This window comes from Larus michahellis, chromosome 3 (genome assembly GCF_964199755.1).
Source record: "Larus michahellis chromosome 3, bLarMic1.1, whole genome shotgun sequence".
In the NCBI taxonomy this organism is placed as follows: Eukaryota; Metazoa; Chordata; class Aves; order Charadriiformes; family Laridae; genus Larus; species Larus michahellis.
Genome location: NC_133898.1, coordinates 127,794,417 through 127,818,259, shown reverse-complemented (window position 1 = coordinate 127,818,259; position 23,843 = coordinate 127,794,417). Strand labels below are relative to the sequence as shown.

General features: G+C 52.3%; 1 protein-coding gene across 2 annotated transcripts; it reads right to left on the bottom strand.

Annotated features, from left to right (window-relative positions):
* Window positions 1–1,540: 1,540 nt before the first annotated feature.
* PAQR8 (progestin and adipoQ receptor family member 8) lies at window positions 1,541–23,471 on the bottom strand. 2 transcript variants are annotated; one of them, XM_074582083.1, is made up of 2 exons: window positions 17,700–17,803; window positions 1,541–7,114 (listed from the first exon to the last, which is right to left on the bottom strand). In XM_074582083.1, the coding sequence occupies exon 2, from the start codon at window positions 7,058–7,060 to the stop codon at window positions 6,002–6,004; it is 1,059 nt and encodes a 352-aa protein (XP_074438184.1). In that variant the 5' UTR covers window positions 7,061–7,114; window positions 17,700–17,803; the 3' UTR covers window positions 1,541–6,001. The 2 variants fall into 2 exon arrangements, with proteins under 2 accessions (XP_074438184.1, XP_074438185.1); XM_074582084.1 differs by lacking the exon at window positions 17,700–17,803 and adding an exon at window positions 23,262–23,471 and having other exon boundaries at window positions 1,547–7,114.
* Window positions 23,472–23,843: the final 372 nt, after the last annotated feature.

Sequence of the window (23,843 nt, the reverse complement as noted above, 5' to 3'; positions counted from 1 at the left end):
CCAGGAGAGCAGACTTTGGCCTCTTCAAAGACCTCCACCTGCTTGGTAGAGTCCCATGGGATAAGGCTTGGGGAGAAACAGGGCCCTAGAAAGCTGGCTGGTACTGAAGAATCACCTCCTCCAAGCTCAAGAGCGGTCCATCCCAATGATCAGGAAGTTAGGCAAAAATCCCAGGAGGCCTGCATGGATGAACGAGGAGCTACTGGCAAAATTTAAGAAACAGCATAGAGAGGGTGAAACCAAGGACACGGATAGTGAGGAACACAGAGACATTATCCAGGCACACAGGGATGAGGTTAGGAAAGCCAGAGCCCAACTGGAATTGAATCTGGCCAGGGATGTCAAAGACAACAAGATGGGCTTCTATAGGTACATAGGTGACAAAAGGAAGACTAGGGAAAATGTGGGCCCGTTGCTCAGCAAGATGTGGGAGCTGGTTACACAGAACATGGAAAAGGCTGACGTACTGAATGCCTTCTTCACCTCAGTCTTTACTAGCAAGACCAGCCTTCAGGAGTCCAAGAGAGACATGGGCATACTGGATAGAGTCCAACGAAAGGCCATGAAGACAATGAAGGGACTGGAGCATTTCTCCTATGAGAAAAAACTGAGAGCTGGAACTGATTTTCCTGGATAAGAGAAGGCTCAGGAGGGATCTCATCAACATACATACATACCTGAAGGGAGAGGGCAAAGAGGATGGAGCCAGACTCTGTTCACTGGTGCCCAGTGCCAGAACCAGAGGCCATGGGCACACACCGAAACACAGGAGGCCACCTCAGAACATCAGGAAAGACTTTACTGTGCGGGCAACTGAGCACTGGCACAGGTTTCCTGGGGAGGTTGTGGAGTCTCCGTCCTTGGAGATACTCAAAAGCCACCTGGACATGGTCCTGGGCAACCGGGCTCTAGGTGGCCCTGCTTGAGCAGGGGGTTTGGACTAGATGACCTCCAGAGGTCCCCTCCAACCACAACAATTCTGCGACTCTACACCACAAAAGAACAGAAGCTCTGGCCTTATTTCATGTAGGCTCACGTCTAACTGATTGATATCCTTCTTCTGCCGATCAATGGTTGTGTCTCTTCGGCTTAATTTTAAGCACACGCTCAAATGATTTGTTTGAACAGGCACCTCTGTTCACAACTTGGCTACTGAAGCTGCGATGCTTTGGGCCAGGCCACCAAACCACCATGTACTCACCTCTGACAGAAACTAAGGAAAACTGGACACTGAAATATTTTTGTAGATGATGAACTTAAATCCCTCTAATCAGTGTCAGGGCAGCCATTCTGCACCTCCCTTGTGAAAAGGGAATGAAAATCACAGCTACTGTGAAACCTGGGAAGTCCTTTGAGATGCACAGATAAACCCACACCCTATTGTTCATTATTGTTATATCATTATTATCCACTCTAATATATCCGCTCTATAATTATTATCCACTTTTCTTCCTAATGACTCATAACCTTCTGTAGTTGTGCATTTGGGAATTTCACACTACACCAGTCGTTTTGGTTTTACAGATTTTTTTTTTTTTTTACTAAAGTTTTTAAATAATGATCAGTACAGTACAAAGCTTAAAATGTTGTCAATGTTTTCAACAATACAAAGTCAGCAGATGGGAGTTGGGAAGGGGAGAGTTAATATGTAACACTCATACCCTTCCCTGTTTCCCAGGGAAAAAAAAATACAAACTCTTTTGTATTTCTGTTTAGTAACAAACAGTGCTTAAAAATCATCTTGTCAGTAAAAGACGTAAATTGCAAGGCACATGAGGAACCCATCCTTGCCTTGTTAACACAAATCATTAGGCATAAATACAAGTTTAAGGCACCTCTCTCCATCCTCCCCTTCTGCTCCATACACCCAGAAAGTCCTGTCAGTGGGTATCGGCTGTTAAGAGCAACCATTGACCAGCAGGTTGCAAAGAGGCTGCCTCTGAGCCTCAGGTTCCTTCAGGATGAATCCCAAAAAGAAATAGCATAAGGCACATTGGGATGAATTCTCTGGAGTTGTCCTGTGCAGATCCAGGTTGCAAGATCTGCAAAAATACTATCTCAGGACCAGAGATTCCTAGGGGAGAGGGTTAGGACCTCAGTCCCTTCAGGATCTCGGATATGCTCAACCTTTGGTGGTCAGCTCTTCACCAGCCCTGCCACTGGTACACCCCTACCAAGCCGTGCCTCCTTAGAGGAACGCCGGGATGGAAGGAGGTGTGCTCCAAGCAGTGAGCCAAGGAGAAGGCCCTGAGAGGCTCTCAGACAAGCTGAGCATTTATCACAGCGGCACTTTTACTCTCTCCGGACCCAGCCCTGGTCTCCCCTAGATCAACGGTGGGGCTTTCAGGAGGGCACTGGCAGCCACTTTTCCAGTCCCTGGTCCAGTTGAGGTGCAGCAGACTGCACGGCATGTGGAGTCTGCCCAGTTAGGCAGCCAGGTGCATAAGGCACAAGGATGAAGTTCGGGGATGAGGGAAAGAAATAAGCTCGTTGGAGGAAGAGGAGGAGGATGGAGACGGGGATGAAGAAAGCTCCAGTGTTGGTGAGCCCCTTGTGACACAAGGGTGCATCCTCACAGCAGCAGTTATCTGTATTGAAATTCCCTGCTAAATCAACCCATCATAGTAACCAGGAGGTCAGCTCCAGGCCTGAGTGCAGGGCCACACGGGGACGTGAGTGGCTTTACCTGAGGGGCAACATGAGAATATGTAAAAACACCACCACTATCACACAACTGCTCTAGGAGAAGTTTCACTTCTGCCAGACCAGGGAGGAGAAGACGTATGACCAGAAATACCTCAGAAGAGCCATGTGGACACCTCCTCTCCCTGTCCCTGAACTAGATGGCCTTACTGTACTCATGCTCCTTTGACAAGGGCAGGACATGTCATCTATTTTCAAACCCTTGGAAAAGGAAACAGCTGGGTGATCCCTTCCTTTGGTGCCAGTGTAACTCTAGGTAGCAGCAGAGCAGGGTTTGCTATTAGCAGCAGTGCCCACTCCCTCTCAGTTTTATTCCAGAAAAGAGCCCTGGACCAGCCTGGTTTACTCCCCTTCCTGCACAGGAGCCCACTGATACCATCCAGCCAGATCCACGCTCTGTGCCTTATTCTGCTTTACCTAAAAGGCAAATTAGGCTGTGCGGAAAAGCACTGCTCCCACTGGAAGTCTTTCCCCAAACTGGGTGGAAGACCCACAAGCAAAGCCACGGAGATCATGGGGGGAGCCATCCATCAGTGGAGTTCAGCTACTTGAGCAACCAGCTGCTGTGCAAGAAGGAACTGCTGCTGGCCTCCTCTCCGGCCCTTCCCTGCAGGCAGCAGTGTTGTCCAAGCTGGCTGAAAATTAAAACCAGCAGAAAATTACTGACATTTTTTCAGTAGGCTTGGTTTTCCCCTGGTCCGTCGCCCGGCACCGGCTCGCTCTGTGGCGAGATGAGCTTCTGTGCAAGGGAAGGGGAATGACGAGGTGTAAGTGGGACCATCCCCACTTGCCACTCCCCTGAGGCAAATTTGCTGTTAGGTCAGCATGGCTACACCGTCAGAACACACCGTAGGAAATGAAGTAATTAATTTCTAAGCTGGACTGGATGTAAACCAGGAGGCCTAGAGTGATGAGAAAGGGTGGACTAGATGACTTCCTGAAGGCATTCCAGTGATTTCTTCTCCTGTACTCAAAACTTACTTCCCTCCCCCTTTGTATTTAATATTTGTTAACAGGGTCATGAGTTTCAAATTTGTCCGCAAAACACAGGACACAGCAAAGCACCTATTATCAGAGATGCCGCTGTCTGGCCCACCTTGCTCCTCCAGCAGCATAGCACTGTCTCCTTCAGGCTAATCTTGACCCAACTAGGAGGCTCTGCAGAAGGAAAAGCCAGAGGCAAAGCCTTTCTGTATAATAAATCATGCGCGCGCACACACACACAAACACACACGCATCTCAATAGTTAAAAAACAGATCAAGTACAGAAATCAGTGCTTGTCGTGACAAATCATATCCCCAACCCTAAACTCTGCCTGCTCAGACCCCGCAATCACAATTCATTTGCCTGCCCTTGGATTCAGTGAGACAAATCTGTGGCTGGAATAGATCCCATGACTTCCTTGCTTTCAGCAAAGATTTATACCTCCTAGGAATTTGCCAGATGTCAAGGCCTTTGAGGCTGTGGGTCTTGCATGGTGTATAGCTGGGAGGAGCCGTGCCAGGATTTACTGTGGAAAGCAAGCAGTGGGTCAAGCAGAAGGTATCTTGGCTGCATGGGACCGTATCTCTGCGTTGGCTCTGAGCATCCTCTCCTGCAAGTGGTGCCAACTTCAGTGCAACAGTGTGGCTCCATGTCTGATGTTCCCGCCATGCAAGCACAGAAGAGACTCATCTAGTGGGGGATGCAGTAAACCAACCTTTTCTATAGCTTGGACAGGACTGACCCATGAACATTAGGTGTCCCTGATCACTATCTTTGCTACTCCACACAAGAACCACCAAGTCTCAAGGACAAACCCATCCCAAGATTGCACAGGACCCTGATACTCTCACCCTGCTCTTGCCTTTTGCTGTTCTACCTTCATCTAATGCTGATAAAAACATGCCAGATTCACAACCCCATTGGTCAGAGAAAAGCGGCCCTGCAGCTTCAAGGTCAGCTTTCCTACGAGGCCCACCAAGGACTGCTTGGTGTCCTGGAAGCACCATTAAGAGGGGAATAAAGACTTTCATACTTTCATACCCTTTCACACCCTTTCACTTTCATACCCTTTTGGCCATGACCACAGTAGGCCATGGGAGGCCCAGAGCCTTTTCCGTATCAGACAGGTCACACCCAAGTTACTCTAACACTGCATGGACAATGTTGGAGGTCAGTCAGACTTCCTAGACAGACGACACAGAGCCAGTCCATGAAGGCATGCGTGAACCCATCACACAAGCAGCCAAAACAATACACCCAGCATCAAAAGCATGTCCCCTCCTGGGGCCAGGATGGCCTCAGGGGTGCTCAACCTCTGCCACTGCTACTGAGGAAGGCTCAAAACCATCTCCAACCTGACCCAGGCCTAGCTCCTCAAAGGCAACGGAGCACTTAAAATGGAAATGAAGAGCCTTCGAAGACCTGTCTTACAGGCTATCAAACAGCTATCAGCACTGCCACTACCTTAGGTCAGATTCAAACTTCTGTGAAAGACCCCAGTGACCCCAAAGACACTGACTCCTTGGTTTTGATGAGCAGCTCCGCTGCAAATGGCGCAGTCAGACAGAAATAGAAGATGGAGCTGACCTAGCATCTCCACCTGTGCTGGACCCACACCAGTCACTGGCAGACAGAGGGCTCAGGTTCAGACCCAGTTCGCCCCAGAGGACCCTAGGTCAGGTCTAAGTCTCCAAACATGCTTTGCCAAAGGCACCTCAGCAACCTGCTGTTGAGATACTTGACAAGGGGACTGTAGAGAGAACCGGGCTTAGCCCAGGTGGAGCAGGAGAAGGATTATACCAGTCACTGTGTCACACATGTCCTTGCAGCTGAACCCTAGAAATGCAGACTTCTCCTGAAACCTTGCTACTGCCTTTGATAATAACACATTTCCCACTGACGGCAGAGATGGCAAAACCCAGAGAGGTCACCACATCCAGCTGTGGTCCTCATGGTGCGTTCTCCACTGCGTTGTGAGCCCTCGCAGACCCTTCTAGAGTCCCACAGCCCTCCCTGACATTCAGCAAGATATCACCCACAGGTTTACCAGAATGAACAAGAAACCTCTGCCTATTCCAGCATCCTTGGTTAAATGAATTGTTCTGGCTTAAAACACCCCATGTCCCCCCGGACGGCAAAAGGCACTCCCTGCTGTGAAAATGCATCCAGCATGAAGTCTCCAGCCCTCCACCCGAGTCCAGGGTCCCGGTTAGTCACAGTGTGTTAGGCAAGTAAGACAGTCTCTAATATGTTATGCCCTTTTTCTTGATTTTCACCACCCTGGTGATGTCATGCCTGCCACGTTCACGACTCTCAGGAGTCCTTTTTAGCCAGGCTGGCCTTGATCCTGCATCGCAGGATGTAAGCTGTGACGGCACTACAAGCCACCAGGCCAAAAAAAGAGATGCAAGAGAGATAAACGGAGAAAGGTCCATGTCTCTTCAGGAAAATCTCCTGCCTGTTCTTGTAATCCAAAAGAATGGCCTCCAGCTGTGATAGGGTGCAGATGGCCAGGAAGGTGTGGAAGATCTGATGGGCATGGCCAACGATATCGCAGGAGCCAGGGAAGTACTTCTCAGGGACTGGGCAGGAGAAGAAATAAGCACTGATAAGGAAAAACAGTATCTGGTACGTGTGGTACCAAGCTGCATCTTCCTCACAGCCCCCCAGATGACACACAACCACCCGGTGAGCGACAGGACTGATATCCAAGATGAAGGCCAGCCCGGCTGGGATCACCTGGCACATCTTCCTCATGATGGGGTAAGGCCGTCGGTACCGATATTTCGCATAGCAGCAGCCGGCACAAGACAACCAGCCACAGAAAGCAGCTGCCGGCAGAAAGAAAAGCCAGAACTTGTCATACCAGGCTTGGTCAGAGCTATAGTAGAAATGAGCCAGGGCACTACCATACTGGTAGATGCCAACTCCAACATAGTCCACGAAGTAGAAGGTGTAATGGTACAGCTCCGATTTGGACTGCAGTAGGTGAGCCAAGAGGCTGCAGGTCAGGTAAGTGACAGAGGAGAGGACAAAGATGAGCAAAGGCAAGGACCACGCATCCACGGGTAACTGCTCAGCCTCCACAAACGTCTTGAATCTCAGCAGCACAGCCAGCGCTGCCAGGAGATGAGTCCACACATTGACCACCTCATTGTGCTTCTGGAAGAGGCTAAGGAAGTAGTACCGCCAGTCCTGGCCAGTGGGACGGTAGCCAGTGTGGATGTATGGCTCACGGAAGAGCTGCGGCACCTCGCACTCTTTGACCGTGCAAGGCATCTTGGGGAAGCCATCCTCCAGCAGCCTGGGAAGACGGCTGAGATGCTGCCCACTGAGGGACAGCGTGCTGATCCGCTCCAGGATGGCTGTCATCTTGTTGCGTACGATGGCCGTGAGCCCGGCTCTGGGGAATGTCGTCTTTGTGCCCTGCAAGGAAGGAGAAAGAAGAAATGTTAAAAGTGATGCACCAGGGAGGAGAGCGTGCAGCCATATTCCTGGGTGGGATGAGCCATGGCACTATAGAGATGCTGGCCCTGCTTTTAGGGAAAAGGGGCTTTTCTTGACTCGGCAGACCCAAATTCAGCATGGAGAAAGATGGCACAGCCCTGTCCCTGCACTCCGATGGGCACTGCAATGTCACAAGCCTGCCCTTCTTCCCCACTTCCTCAGGCATTCAGCTTGGAGCATGTTCAGGAGCAGCCAGGAGCTGCCAATAAGGGGCTGCAAGAAGAAGTCAGATGTCAAGAAAGCACCTGATGATTTGCGGGGGGGATTTTTCACCCCTTTCCCCAGAACAAACTGCTCAGGGACAAAACTGAAGGGGTAATTACTCATCTAAGGGATAACCTGCCTTTCTGCACCTGAGTGAAGAGGGTCCCAACCAAACCATGGAGGCTGCGAATAAGCTCGGCTCCCCTGCCACACAACCTGCACGCGGGTAGCAGGTGAGTGGGGCAGAGGGAGGAGGGGAGAAGCCCACAGTTCCAAACCTGCAGCCTCCTTCACGTGTAAAAAGCAGCGGGACTGGGAGGTGACGGAGAAAGGAGAGGCTCCGCATAAGAGCTGGCCGCAGTTTGGGTATAGCATCGAAGCCTTGGGAGCATCCACGGAGCCGTGCTGAGGGGCTGCCGGACGAGATGTGCCTGGATGCTCAGAGCAGCCAAAGCCCAGCGCTGGGCACTCCTCTGCCTGCTCTGCTCTGCACCTTGGCAACCTCCGGAGTTGCTAAGCTCTGGCTGGAAAGATTCAGCTTCAGGGCACAGCAGGATCCTAACGTCTGGAGGCTCCCTCACAGCATCGCATTCACTCCCAATACCCTCTGTTTCCCCTTCTACCCTAGATATTTCTTTTCCCTGCTATGGCACAAAAAAAGAGGAGAGCTCATCGCACAGATGCCTGTGCTTGAATTGAATTTGATGCTGACGGAGCCCCACCAGACTCTGTAAGGCTGTGGTTACCCCCGTGCAGCCAACACATACATGTTTGCAGGACTGGAGCCTGCCTCCTGTGCTTATATGCACCCAACCAGAGCTGCAGTAGATGAAGCTGGCCAAAAATAAGTACATGCAAATGAGTATTTTGCCCAAGTGTGGCAAATGGCTTCTTTTTCTTCCGTTGCATCAGATACCAACTGCTGCCAGAGGTGAGACAAAGGAATAGTTTGCATGGGCACATGATGGGAGACCCATCTGGAGGTATAGGGGATGGGAAGGTGTTAAACACTGAGAGTGAAAGCAGAGATGGGACCTATCAAACAGTCCCAGGGTGAGAAAGCACAAAGAGCAAAGTCAGAGCAGACTCTGAACCAGGTTGCAAGTCCCACTTCCTCTCGCAACCCAAAGCCACTGATAACAGACAAAATATTTTTCACGTTGCTTCCGTATTTTAGCAGATGGCAGTTGTCATAACGAAGAGTGACATTTTCCAGCCAGTTCTCTCTCGCCCTGCGCTTTCCAGGCTTTCTCCCTTAGCACCTCTCAGGGCTGGGTTTTTTTTCCTTGTTTACCACAGGGGAATCTGCCTGCTGAGTTTGATGGAGCTGCCTTAGCCACAAAAGGCGGAAGATGGTCTCTGCAAATGGTATTTTAGTTTTGCAGATGCATGAGACTGAAGATAGCACTCTTGCAGGGGAAGCTGACATTGCGCGCGTTCACAAAGACTTTGTTTCTCTCTCCTAAGGGTCTGCGGGGTCCAGATCTGTGATGGGGAAACGCAGTTCATTCAGCAGCTTGTGTATCTTTGGGGACACATGCCAAAATTTAGGAAGGCGAGGCAAATTTTGACGCTGGGGCACTCCTAGGAGGAGATGTTGTGAAAAAGGGGCAACAGCCAGTCTATTCTGGCTCCATATAGCCAACGGAGAAAGAAAGGCTCATTCATCCAACTTACTCTAGACCTCAGCTTCAGGATAAGGCAAAGCCCAAGCAAAGAGACCATCCTCGGCCACGCAGCAATGTAATACTCACCCTCTGTTGCCCTATATCTCCTTTGGATGATCTGGCCAGAACTTGGTTGGAAGCTGCGCACGTTGGGGTGGGAAAGACAGGGAAGTTTCATGGACGTGTCTGTACTAAGACAGTGTTTGATTTCCTGATCTAGATAAACAGGCAAGAGCTCCCTGCCCAAGTCGAACTGCACCTCCTTCACTGCAATGCCAAGACATCTGCCGTCTCCAGCTGATGATCTCCAGGCCTTATGCACAGGTTTTGCCCTGTGCAGAGGTGTGAGTACAGACTCTGAAACGTTTTATGTGTCCTAAGCTCCTCTGCCCTGTCTGTTAACCTGTTAATGTGTTTTACACTTCTGCCAGCATTTGCTCCGATACAACCCAAGCAAGAGGGCTTAGACCCACGCTCACCATCTCCCAGCTTCCCCTTAACTAAATGTGGTCCAAGGATCTGGGCCCACTACAGGGGGCTCAGTGCTGAATCTTCATCCCAGTTCATCCCAGGAGGATGCTGGAAAACCCTCCAAAAAGGTTTTTAGACACTGATGGTGAAGATGGGGATCATGGTGGCAAGGTACAAGAAGAAAGGGCATGCTGCAGCTCCCCACCTCTTGGAGAACACAGGCTAATGCAGCGTGGATCCCAGGTCATCAGGAACCAAAAACCAGCTCATATACAGCACAGACTGGGCAGGTGAACTGCACAGGAGCAGGGCTGGAGCACTCATCTCCTGCAGAGAGGCAGAAATACGCTGAAACCTGCCCATAAAGAGCAAAGGCAACCAAGAAGACACCTGGGAAGATGGCAGTCAAGCCTGGGCGTATGGAAGCATGGCAATGCGAGGGGCACGTCGCCCCTTCCACCATCCGTGGCCTGCCTGCTTTGCATGCTGACAAGGACACGAGAGAGACAGGCAGCTTCTGTACCAGGCACAGCCTGGCTCCGGCTTGCACGGTGTGGGCTAGCGCCAGGATTCTGCCACTGTCTCGCACCCCGAGAGCTCCGTGTATAGAGCGAGCGTCGCCTTTGGGCAGAGTTAGGGAGAGGTTAGACACTGCAGGTCTCCCTGACACCAGCAGTTGGGAGAGATTCTTCCAGGCAGGCTTTCATAGCTGGAAAATGCCACTTTTTAACAAGCTGAGGGAGAGTCAGAGATTTTCAAAATAATAGTCCGAAATCACAAGAAACACATCTGATACTGGGATAAACAGTGCTAAATCACGAACCTGGTAGAGCGCTTATTTTAAACCGAACTTGTGACATTAACGAGTTGAGAACAAGTTGGCAATTTCCAGCGATCATGTGATGGACAAAGCGACGAGCAATTAACGTTAGAAAAAGAGAAAGGGGAAGAAAAAAAAAAAACAAAAACAAAAAAACCCAACAACAAAAACCCAACCCAGAAACCCAAGGTCAGCACTGGCTGTTTCACTTTCACAGAGCCCCTATTCTTTTCCCTTCACGGGGGCGTAGGAGCGGCTGAAAGCCACATTCATCCGCAGGGTGTCTCGTTGAGATTCTGTCCTCACCCCCCGCCCCCCCCGCCCTCCATCTCCGGGGGATTCAGTTATTTTGGCTGTTCCCAATTAACGGCAACCAAGTATCGTTTGTTCGGGGAGGGAGCTGCAAGGCAAGAAGGAGGGGGTGGATGATGGCCAGGCTGTATCATGACAGCCACAATAAGAACCGCCGCACAGGAGGAGAACGATCCCGTTCCAATTTTTCCCTCTCCCTTTTGAAGCGAGTAATTGGAAACCCGAGCTTTTCCCAGCTCTTGTGCTTGTTTTGGTCACAGGCTGATGGAAGGGTTTGAATGAGAAAATTTCCTACAGGGTACGGCTGATTTTCCCACCGGTCTGACCTCAGCGTTAACTGGCTGGGACTGAGACAGTACCAACGTGATATATTTGCTTCCAGAATAGTATTCAGGCATGGGAGGTTAACACAGGCTTCCAAAAAGGCAGTAATCCCTGGTAAACAAAGCAGAGAGGACCCGGGAACTCAGCCTGTGGGGAAGTCTTTAATAAATGCATTGCATTTAAAAAAAAAACAAACAAGTGGTTGTGAATAGCATGGAAATAACAGCAGTGATCGTGCAGCAGTGGGCAACAGGCCAGTTTTGAGAGATGCAGGTGATTAATTCCTGAATGCCTTCTCTTCTGGGAGTGGAGCAAAACTCCCTGGAGAGACTCCAGGTCATTTTGAAGCCTGGGGTTTTATTCTGACCCCTTCCTACATGGGGTTAACTTTGGTGTCGCAGCTCCTACAAGCACCAGGATGGCAGAGAGCAGCTCAGCTCGCCTCTCCAGGGCTGGGAGAAGCTTCACCAAGGCTGCACCCAGCTGAGATGCGGTGGATAAGCCCCATCCCAAAGCCTGCTGCCTGCAGGCTGGTTCTACTTGAGCACAAGTGGTGTTTTGGAAAGGCTCCACCAGGGATGAGGAACTAAGAGACCAGGGACCGGCTCATCGCAGCAATTCCTGCGGACTCCTGCTTCCTTCTCCTGCTGCACCTCAACCTGCCAGCATTAACCTTCCTCCTGACTGCGACAGACTCACACGGCGCTCAGATCCCCTCTGCAGGGAGTTACTGGGATTTAGGTGGGTGTCACAGAGGCCAGAAACTGGAAGAGGTGGCATTTGGTGGTTTGTGCCAGGGATGAGCCCTGCCTGAGCAGGCAGCAGGGTATGAAGGACGGATTTACACTCCAGCATCGGAGAAGTGGAAATCCCCACAACCAGAGAGGGGCCAGATGCTCAGGACTTGTGTAAGTTGGGCTTCCACCTCCCCATCGATTAAATGGGGATACCAGTCCTCATCTGCATAATGAGAACTAGATATGGGGCTCTTAATGCACTGCTGTAATGCACCAGGCAGCGCTGGGACTACTTAACAGCACATTACACAGAATATTTTATTTCTCTTGACTCAATTACGTACCCAGTCACATCTACATCAGCCCAATGGGTGTATTACAAGCGCTCATCCAACAGGGACTCTGCATGGGTTAGGATGCTCTGGAAGGTAAAAGGTGATGTGATGTGATTTACTGGCGACCTGGAAGAACACGCTTGAAAATAACCTTACGTTCTAAGAAAAAGGGTCAAAGCCACCTTGTAGAAAATTTCAAATAAAATAATATGGCTCAAATTCTACCTTTCTATATACACATATACACACACACAGAGCGTGTAGCTGAAGCCGGGTTTATCCAAGCATGTATTAATCAGGAAACCAACGTCCCGTGATGCTGGGAGATGAGCCATTAAAGCCGGCGGGAGGTGGCAGGATCCCCCACGGAAGCCATGGCAGTGTCAGCTCCCCTGCAATTTCTGGCCTGGAAGCAATGCCGGGCCGGCAGCCAGCTCAGCCGTGCTGAGCAGCAAGTGCCTCTTGACATGGGTTCGGCGTTGCCTGCGCGTTGGGATGGGTCCAGGGGATGAGAGCAGCGGAGACGGAGCGATGAACGCTGTGCTCGGAGGGGACAGAGCAAAACAAAGCTGCTGGCAACTACCTCATCCCTGCAGCAAAGCCGAGGGGGGTCAACAGCATCCCACCAAGGAGGAGCCCCCAAGGTCCTGCAGCTGTTTGAGGGAGCGAAGCATAGAATCATAGACTCGTCTAGGTTGGAAGGGACCTTTCAGATCATCGAGTCCAACCATCAGCCTAACACTGACAAAAGCACCACTAAACCATGTCCCTCATCACCACGTCTACCCAGGTTTTAAATACCTCCAGGGATGGTGATTCCACCACCTTCCTGAGCAGCCTGTTCCAATGCTTGACAACCCTTTCAGTGAAGAAATTTTTCCTAATATCCATCCTAGACCTTCCCTTGGCACAACTTGAGGTCATTTCCTCTTGTCCTATCACTTAGTACTTGGGAGAAGAGACTGACACCCATCTGTCTACCCCCTCCGTTCAGGGAGCTGTAGAGAGCGAGAAGGTCTCCCCTCAGCCTCCTCTTCTCCAGGCTGAACACCCCCAGCTCCCTCAGCCGCTCCTCACAAGACTTGTGCTCCAGACCCCTCACCAGCTCCGTTGCCCTTCTCTGGACACGCTCCAGCACCTCAATGTCTTTCTTGTGGTGAGGGGCCCAAAACTGGACACAGTATTGGAGGTGGGCCCTCACCAGTCCTGAGTACAGGGGGATGATCACTGCCCCAGTCCTGCTGGCCACACCATTCCTGATACAAGCCAGAATGCTGTTGGCCTTCTTGGCCACCTGGGCACACTGCTGGCTCATATTCAGCCAGCTGTTGACCAGCACCCCCAGGTCCTTTTCTGCCGGGCAGCTCTCCAGCCACTCTGCCCCAAGCTTGTAATGGTGCATGGGGTTGTTATGACCCAATGCAGGACCCGGCACTTGACCCTGTTGAACCTCATACCGTTGGCCTTGACCCATCAATTGAGCCTGTCCAGATCCCTCTGTAGAGCTTTCTATCCTCAAGCAGACCAACACTCCCACCCAATTTGGTGTCGTCACAGCAGGGCAGTGGAAATCCAAAGTTAGGAAACCAAAGACTTGACAAGGCGTCTGGCTTTACAGCGAGAATCCAAACCTTGAGCTAGACATCACCAAGCCCTTGTTTCTGAGGCCAGCTGGGCTGGCATGGATGCTCCCATGCTGCAACACCCGTGAAATGGGTGGCCAGATGCAAACTGTCTGCTGGGAAGAACTTCTGGACTGTGCTAACGCCCAAACCATGCTGGGGAATGGTGTGGGTCACCACGGCACATTTCTGTTTTGCCGCAATAAACACAGCTGCAGTTTCTTCATGCCTAACCAGGGTTACAACCTGGCGAGGCTACTGATACACAGCCACTACACTCAATGTGTGAAAAAGGAAACCATCTGCAGCACCAGCTGCAAAAATGGTAATATTCGTTATTTCTACCCATAGACCCTGGGTGAGAATTATCTCGTCTGGCAAATCTATCCCTCCCCTATCAAAAATTGCTCAGACAGAATCACAGAATCATAGAATCGCCTAGGTTGGAAGGGACCTTTCAGATCATCTAGTCCAACCATCAACCCAACTCTGACAAAAACCGTCACTAAACTATATCTCTCAGCACCATCTCTACCCGTCTTTTAAATCCCTCCAGGGATGGTGCCTCAACCACTTCCCTGGGCAGCCTGTTCCAATGCTCGATAACCCTTTCAGTGTAAAATTTTTTCCTAATATCCCATCTAAACCTCCCCTGGCACAACTTGAGGCCGTTTCCTCTTGTCCCATCGCCTGTTCCTCAGGAGAAGAGACCGACCCCCCCCCGTCTACCCCCTCCTTTCAGGGAGCTGTAGAAAGCGAGAAGGTCTCCCCTCAGCCTCCTCTTCTCCAGGCTGAACACCCCCAGCTCCCCCAGATCACGGCAATATTCCGCAGCTTTTCCTCCTGATCTCACGAAACCTGTGCTGTTTGCACTTTCCAGAGCAGCTCACCACTTCCTTTTCCCACACACAACTAACCCAGCCCCCAATGCTTTGGGGCTCGATTTCAGATGGGTGCGAGATCCCCGGGTGGGACCGAGTAATCAAAGACAAGGGCACGGTCCCGATCAGTGACCTGCGACCATCGGGTGGTTGAAGTGTTAGCGCACTCCCAGGCACAGTTTTGCTCCAGCCGCCCACACCGGTCCCTGCCTTCTGCATTCAGTCGTGCCGGGACCACCGCTGGAGTGGGATGACTGACCCACTTCATATGCCAACGCTGGAATTGTGCCTGGGTTTTTTTTCCCCCCATTGACTGAAAAAGAAGCCTGGATTATTTTTTTTTCAGCTGCATCCTGCTTTCACCTTAAAAATTTCCTCCTGCAAGGTCTGTGGGATACGGTACCCGTCCCTTCAACCACCAAGTCTCTGCATGCACACCCTGCGAGCAAGAGGTCACTGCCGTGAGCCTTTCCTAAAGCCACCAGACCAGCATCCACCCATGGGACAAATCTTTCAGCACAGATCTGCTGGAGACGGGAACTCCTGCTAGCGCAGGGAGACCGCAACGAGCCAGCAAATCCCTCCCTGCTCAGATCTATCCGCTGATGGGACAACCCAGGAGCGGTCTGCCTGCAGGCAGAGCCACCAAACCAAACTGGCCGTGCGCTCTTTGGGGATCCGAACCGTTGCCAAAAGGTGTCCCAGAGCCTACAAGCTGAGACTGCTTAGCTTTGCAGTCCTCCACAAAAGCCTGTTGCACAAAAACATCTTTTTTTTTTTTTTTTTTTTTTTTTAAGGTTGCAGATTTTAGAGCTTCGGTCATTAGAAAAAAATGTATATAAATCATGCACACCACTGCCGCTGCTGCGGGCAGAGAGCAGGCTGCCGGGGAGAGACTGCAGCTCTGTGCCAACCCCCCGGAGCTGCGAGCTCTTCTCTTCCCTGCACTAAAAGTCTGTCCCCATCCGGGACCTCCTCCTATTTAATCCCGTGGCCTCTCCCAGCAAGCTTCGAGGTTTGCAATGACAGCAGTGCTGCCCTTCCGGGGGGCTACAAAGCTCCCAGCAAGGACCAGATGGCAGATTCCCTCCCAAACAAGGGCTGTGGGTTGTGCTGCATCCACATGAATACATCTCTACTCGGTCCCGAGGATCCACTGGGGAATAAAAAAGCAACCGGGACCAAGCTTACACTTGGTCGCTCTTGAAGGATGGAGGACACAAGGTATGGCGACCTGCAGACCAAACGCGCAGCCTCCAGGAGCCTTCTGGGAATTTGTTCCTCTGGAGGAATTTCTTGAGCATAAATGGATACTGCAATGGAAAGACCGCTCGCCTGACCCCGACAGCGGGGGTTATCACGTACACCGGCAGCTAAAAATTAAGCTGGTGCATGACTCAAGAAGCGCAAGTAGCGGCAAGTGCTATCACGTGACCCGATGATGGCAGCTCCCTCCCTGAGTCCGGAGGGACACAACCCTCTTCTCGCCCGTAGGTTCTGGCCACGGCTTCAGCGTCAATAAATAACAGCAGTGATGCCCAGAAAACAGAAAATGCCGCAGCGAGCGGGGATGTTAACCCACACCTTCACCGGCAGAGCGGGAGGAAGCGTGTAACGGCTTGTGGTTTGGCCCGAAGAGCCCCATGGAGGGTTTCTAGGAATTGTTTGCAACACATATCACCCCCCCAACACACACACCCCAACGTGAAGGCAGGAACACGGTCTGACGGTATAATTCAGGGCTGCTCACCCCTCCCTGCCCTGGCAGAGCGCAAAAACAGGCTTTAGACCCGCTGGATTTCACTCCTGCCTACGGGCTTCATCTTTTTTCATCACCTTTTCATGATTTCACTCTTTTTCAACGACCGTTGCTGGGGTGGCATCACACACATCTTCCTCCTGACCCCGTGGTTGGCAATTCCCCCCACCTCACCCCAGCTCACGGCACCTAAAGCATGCTGGGGCATTTCCCGATGATCCCGCAGCATCTGATGACAACCACGCATCTCCATCCCGCGGCGCAGTAAAAAGCCACGTGCTCCAGCCAAAGCAGCCTGGCGATGAAGGGCTGGAGCTACCCAGTTATTAAACGAGCAGCGGATGCGGGACTAGTGGTCCTGCGTACCCAGCGCCGGTTGATCCGCAGCATTTCCCGCCCTGGCACAGCGACCGGGAGGTTCCGTACTCAACCCTGCTCATGCCAGGGATGAGTCGGTTTGACACTAAGCAAACAACTTCCGTGTTTGCCCAAACTTATTTATATTTTTTTTTTTCTCAATGAAAACCAGAATGGTTCAAGACTGTCCGCAATTTTTTTACCCCCCCCCAAAAAAAGTGAAATGCTCATGGTGTTTTCAGGAAAAATCCAGATGGGAAATTAGGGGAATACGACCAACAATCCCCAAAGCGTCCTGGAGAAGACAAGCAGGGAAAAACCTTTAATTGACCCTTCCGAGACATGCGCTGGGGTGCGTCAAGCCAAGCGGGCAGGTACCAGCTCAGAAGCAAACGGCAGGAGCTGGTTCTTCACCCAGCTCAGGGCTAAACTACGCCATGGCTCCTCGCCACAGCCTCCACAACAGCCCAAGGGTCAAAGTCAGGCAAGGAAAAGCCACCCGCAGCTATTACAAACAAACACGGAGGACAACCACTGCCCACCTCTCTCCTCCATGAAGCCCTTGAGATACGGGTCAGGGGGGAATTTTATGGCAAAAATGAGTTTCTCCTCCCGCTCTTTCCCCAGCGCCCACCCCGCTGCAGGACCCACCCCGCCTCGACGGACCCCGGTTGTTCTCGGCGGGGGTGAAGATCACGCATCCCTCCCCGCCCCAGCATTTCGAGGTCCAATGCGTGTTTTACCCCCGCGGGGGACCCACCCTGGGGGTGGCCGCGGGGGTGTTCGCTTTGCCCCTGCGTGACCCGGCTCCCCGCGGGGAAGGGATGCTCCTCGCCGCGGCGGGGATGCGGCGCGGTGCGGTACCCGGGCGGGGACGCCAGAGCTGGCTCCCCGGGGGATAGAAAGAGCCGTGCCGCATCCCCCACGGCGGGGCGTCTCCCCCCGCCACCACCCCCGGAGGGCTGGGAGAGGAGCTGCCGGCGGGGAGGGGACCGGCGGCTGCGCCCGCACTCACCGCTCGCCCGCGATCGCCCCGCAGCCGCCGACTCCCGCGGCCGCCGCCTCCGGCAGCGCCGCCGCCAACCGGCGCCTCCGCGCATGCGCGGCCCGCCCCGGGGTGGCCCCTGCCGAGGCCAGGCGGTCGGAGCTGGAGAGTCGTTAAGTCAGCGTGGTTTGGGTAGCAAGGGACGTTTAAAGGCCACCTAGTCCAACCCCCCTGGCATGGACAGGGACATCTTCCACCAGATCAGGTTGCTCAGAGCCCCGTCCGACCTGACCTTGGATGCTTCCAGGGACGGGGCATCCACCACCTCTCTGGGCAACCGGACCCAGTGTCTTGCCACCCTCAGTGTAAACAATTTCTTCTTTATATCTAGTGGTGGCTCAAAGCTGGTTGTCCAGGACCCTGTCCAGGTGGGTTATGAAGATCTCCAAGGATGGAGATCACATGGATGGAGCTCTCTCCCAAGGATGGAGATCCTCACAGTGCCAAGACAGGGCCAGAGGCCATGGGCATATGCTGAAACACAGGACGTCCCTCTGAACATTGGGAAACACTTTTTTACTGTGAGGGTGACCGAGCACTGGCACAGGTTGCTCAGGGAGGTGGTGGATTCTCCATCCTTGGTGATCTTCAAAAGCCACAGAATCAGACTAACAGAATTACAGAATCATAGAATAGTTTGGGTTGGAAGGGACCTTTAAAGGCCATCTAATACAAACCCTGTGCCATGAACGGGGACATATTCAACTAGATCAGTTTTCTCAGAGCCCCATCCAACCTGACCTGTAATGATTCCGGGGATGGGATGTCTACCACCTCTCAGGGCAACCTGGGCCAGGATCTCACCACCCTCAGTGTAAACAATTTCTTCTTTATATCTAGTGGTGGCTCAGAGCTGGTTGTCCGGGATCACATCCAGGTGGGTTTTGAAGATCTCCAAGGATAGAGATCACATGGATGGAGATTCACAGATGGAGATCTCTCTCAAGGATGGAGATCCTCACAGCAAACAAGACAGGACCAGAGGCCACAGGCACACACTGAAACACAGGAGCCTCCTCCGAACATCAGGAAAAACATTTTTACTGTGAGGGCGACTGAGCACTGGCACAGGTTGCTCAGGGAGGTGGTGGTCTCCATCCTTGGTGATCTTCAAAAGCCATCTGGACATGGTTCTGGGCAACCAGGCTCTAGGTGGCCCTGCTTGAGCAGGGATTTGGACCAGATGACCTCTAGAAGTCCCTTCCCACCGCAACCATCTTGTGATTCTGAGCTGAAGACCCGCACAACGCAGCAGAGAGGCCAGGCAGGGCTCCATGCAGCCATGGGTGGTCATTGCCACAGCTCATGGTTTCCAGCTGTGACTGTTAGGTGTCAAATAAAAAAATTCCTAGTCCTGAGAGCTGTTTTTATGCTGGCCCTGAGCTGCCCTTGGTGAAGGTAAAAATGAGGGAAATGGGAGGAAAAATAAAAGTTCTGCTGCCAACTGCCCGTTTTCTGGGCTCCTAGTTGGGGCAAACCCCCTCATTTTGCTGCCCTGGACGTGCAAGCATGGCGGAGAGGATGACTTTTCCCCAGGATTTGCAGCCTCAAGAGAGTATGGCCTTGAGCCAACCACCGGGGCAGTGAGGTTTACGCCATAAAAACAGCACCAAAGTCTTTGGGCGCCAGAAATGAGGGATTTGCACCCAAACGGCCTTTCAGGAGCGGTCTCTGGGCCCTTGAACTATGCCTGGGGAATGACTGGGACCAAACTGTGCCAAAACCACAGTGATCAGTTCAGTCACCACAATCCCAGGAATGGATTAATTTATGAATATGGAGGACCTGTTTCCCCTGTTCTGTCTCCACGTCAGCTTGTTTATTTGGGTTTTGCTTCTCCAGCCTGTCAGGACTGTTGTTTTTCGATGGGTTTATGAGGGAAACAGAAGGACCGCTGGTTCTGCAGGGAGAGGATCGCAGGAGAGGAAGCCCAGAATCGGGACTTTCCAACTCCGATAAGACCACTCCAGCCTGGGTGAAGCTTCGGCACATCCCGGCACGCATCTGCCAGCACACAGGAGAGCCAGTGCTCCCAAAGTGAGGAGGGGAAACCTCCAGGATGAAGAAGGTGGGCAGGGGACCTCCATTTTCCCCTCTCCTCTTGCTCAGGGATGGGATGGGATACGACTGGCAGATCCCAACCCCATCAGTGACATCTTGCACTCATTTTCCACCCCTCTAAGACATCTCCCCCTGTAACACCCATAATACAGCTCTATCCTGCTCCATTCCTTAAATTGGGAGGTGATTCTTCTCCTCTACTCCGCTCTGGTGAGATCCCACCTGGAGTACTGTCTTCAGCTCTGGGGTCCCCAACATCAGAAGGACATGGAGCTGTTGGAGCAGGTCCAGAGGAGGCCACAGAAGTTATCCGAGGGCTGGAGCCACTCTGCTGTGCGGACAGGCTGAGAGAGTTATGGGCGTTCAGCCTGGAGAAGAGAAGGCTCTGGGGAGACCTGAGAGCCCCTGCCAGTCCCTAAAGAGGCTCCAGGAAAGCTGGGGAGGGACTCTGGAGCAGGGAGGGGAGCCACAGGATGAGAGGGAATGGTTTTCAACTGAAAGAAGGGAGATTTAGATTAGATATTAGGAGGAAATTCCTTGGTGTGAGGGTGGTGAGCCCCTGTCCCAGGTTGCCCAGAGAAGCTGTGGCTGCCCCATCCCTGGAGGGGTTCAAGGCCAGGTTGGCCGGGGCTTGGAGCAACCTGGTCTGGTGGGAGGTGTCCCTGCCCAGGGCAGGGGGTTGGAACTAGGTGATCTTCAAGGTCTCTTCCAACTCTAACCATTCTATGATTCTATGGTTCTAGGGATGCTCTGTGGCTGGGAGATGGAGGTCATGGCATGGCTTTTCCTTTTCCATGTGTCTTTCCATCATGGCTCACGTGGGAGAAGTGGAAACACTCAGCTGAGTGCTGGTAATGGCCACGTCAAGGCTGAAGACAAGGTGGGAAGAAAAATACAACCCCAACAGAAGGGGATGGTGGGGTGGGACATCCCTGCTGCAACGTGTACAAAGCAATGCTGCTGGGTGGCCTGCCCTTCTTTTCTGCTGCGATTAAAGGTTTTTCTCCCATTTACGTTCATGGAACGCCCTGGGGCAGACTTGAGAAAGGCAAAGGGCAGCTCCGTGTGGGGATAACTGCTCTCCTGGGTGGGTGCTGACAGCTTGTTTTGCACACCAAGCTTGGTGGAGGCTGCCCAGCAAGACCTTTTTGATCGCTGGTTCCGTGACCTGCTCTCAGGTGACTGGTACCTGCCAGTGCCTGCCAGCACCAACTACCTGCCCTGTAGTTCATCTCAGCCTTATCCTACTGCGCTGTACTCCTTGTTACTCCCTATCTTTGACATTTTACACCCTGAAATGAATCACCCAGTTCCTTTCAAGGCATAGCCCAGGTGTGGTTGTGTTTGCCCAGGAGGTTGCTCACAGCAGGCAGTTAAGACCTGTACCAGGGTTGTACAAGGCTGGGCTCTCCCTGCCCTTCACAGTCATCTGATACGATCCAAGCAGGCTTTGCACCCTCAACCAGCCCCTGCACACCTTCGTCTCCACCCAAATATACCTGCACCCGCCCTGTCATACAACACAAACCCTGTTCTTGCAGGCTGCAAACTGGTTGTCCCATTATGGGGCTTTGAGCAACCTGGTCTGGTGGGAGGTGTCCCTGCCCATGGCAGGGGATTTGGAACTAGATGATCTTTAAGGTCCCTTCGCACCTAAACCATTCTGTGATTCTAGTTTGGGTGCTTTGAATTATCACCCAAAAAGAGAGGCTTGTTTTGGGGATCGGGATCTTCTTCAAGATGCATCCAAAGCCACAACGTCCAGGCTGGGCTGCTTAGCAGCAGCTTTGCACCAAAGACAACTGAGATATCCAAAACACCGAATGGGATACAGAAATCAGGACAAGTCACCTTTTCCCTGTATTTGCCTCTAATAAGGAATATTGGCCTGTTGCTATCATAACCAGATAAAAGAGAATCTTTCTGCCCTATGCATCACTGTCTATTGAAATCCTTTCCACTGGAGAAGAATTGATGCTCGTGTTTTGGCAGGTTTTAGAAAAGATCTTGCAGATGCATAATATTGAGGACGGCAAAAAAAAAAATAATGGTAGTTTTGGAGAGGGTGTAAACCTCCTTGCTTCAAGACAAAATCTTCAGCTAACAAGGCTCAGGAGGGAAATTTCTTTGTGATCCACAGCTCTTCTATGGGGGTTTCTTTTATCTTCCTCTGTAATAACCCACACCAGCAGGTCTCAGGGTGATGGGCTACTTGAATTCCTTGCAGTTCTTTTGAATCCTGCTTACATGCTTTCTTCAATAATTCAGAAAAAAAACAACCCTAAGATCCCTGGCTTACCAAGTCTGGCCCCTGCAATCAGAGAGAAGCACTTAAAATCATAGAATCATAGAACGGTTTGGGTTGGAAAAGACCTTAAAGATCATCTTGTTCCACCCCCCTGCCCTGGGCAGGGACACCTCCCACCAGCCCAGGTTGCTCCAAGCCCTGTCCAACCTGGCCTTGAACCCCTCCAGGGATGAGGCAGCCACAGCTTCTCTGGGCAACCCGGGGCAGGGGCTCACCACCCTCACAGCAAAGAACTTCCTCCTAATACCTCATCTAAATCTCCCCTCTTCCACTTTAAATCTGTTCCCCCTCATCCTACTGGAAGCAGCCTTCCAGTACCTGAAGGGGCCTACAGGAAAGCTGGGGAGGGGCTGTTTGCAAGGGTATGTAGCGACAGGATGAGGGGCAATGGTTTTAAACTAGAGCAGGGTGGGTTTAGATTAGACATTAGGAAGAAGTTCTTTACACTGAGGGTGGTGAGACCCTGGCCCAGGTTGCCCAGAGAGGTGGTGGAGGCCCCATCCCTGGAGACATTCAAGGCCAGGCTGGATGAGGCTCTGAGCAACCTGATCTAGTTGAAGATGTCCCTGCTTACTGCAGGGGGGTTGGGCTAGATGGCCTTTAGAGGTCCCTTCCAACCCAACACATTCTATGATCCTATGGCTCCCCTCCCTGCTCCAGAGTCCCTCCCCAGCTTTCCTGGAGCCCCTTGAGGGACTGGAAGGGGCTGGAAGGTCTCCGCGGAGCCTTCTCTTCTCCAGGCTGAACCCCCCCAGCTCTCTCAGCCTGTCCTCCCAGCAGAGGGGCTCCAGCCCTCCCAGCATCTCCGGGGCCTCCTCTGGCCCCGCTCCAACAGCTCCGTGTCTCTCCTGTGCCGAGGCCCCAGCGCTGGAGGCAGCACTGCAGGGGGGTCTCCCCCGAGCGCAGCAGAGGGGCAGAATCCCCCCCTCGCCCTGCTGCCCACGCTGCTGGGGATGCATCACCCAACCCAAAACAAGGGTCAGGGCCAGAACTGGGGCTCCTGTTCTCGCTGCCGTGTTAATTTTTCCACCCTCGGCTGCTCCCCCCATGTTGCACAAGGGGCATGCGGCAATTTGGGGTAAGGACTTCCCTGCCTCTTTGTGGTTTGCAGGGAGCAGGGAGCCCATCGTGACAGTCAGATGATGATTGCTAACATGGCTTACACGAATTGCTGCAGCTTCACCTCTTCCAAAGCTGGACATCGCTCGCTGAAGTGACCAGTGGATCCTGCCCCGTGGCTGAAAGCACATCCTAGAGATCCCGGTGCAGAGACGATGATGCTTTGCATACAGATGGGTGATTTCCAGGCTTGGGGGTGGAGAAAATGAATGGAAAAGGCAAAAAGAAAAAAAAAAAAAAAGAAACCAGCTGTCACTGTCTTTAGTAACGGCCAGAACCCATGAGAGTGGATCAGCAGACCGAAATAGCAACACCCAACCTCGGGCGATCTATATCTGGGTCTTTCGGACTTCCCTGGAAATGTGGTCGGGTTGCCAACATTACACAGACACGCTCCCGGCCGCGCTCCCCGCGGCTTTGTTGATTCAGCCACTCCTCTGGTTTCGTTTGCCGGGCAAATTGATTTTTTCATTGTGCCCGGAGGCATGGCCCGCATGGGTTCGTTTTGTTGTTTGGTTCTTATTAACTGCTGTGTGTTCTGCTCGGTAGGAGAAGAGAATGAATCACCCACCGGATCTGGTGCATCAGAAGCAGGACCGCAACAAGATTTTATGCTCCCATCGCCG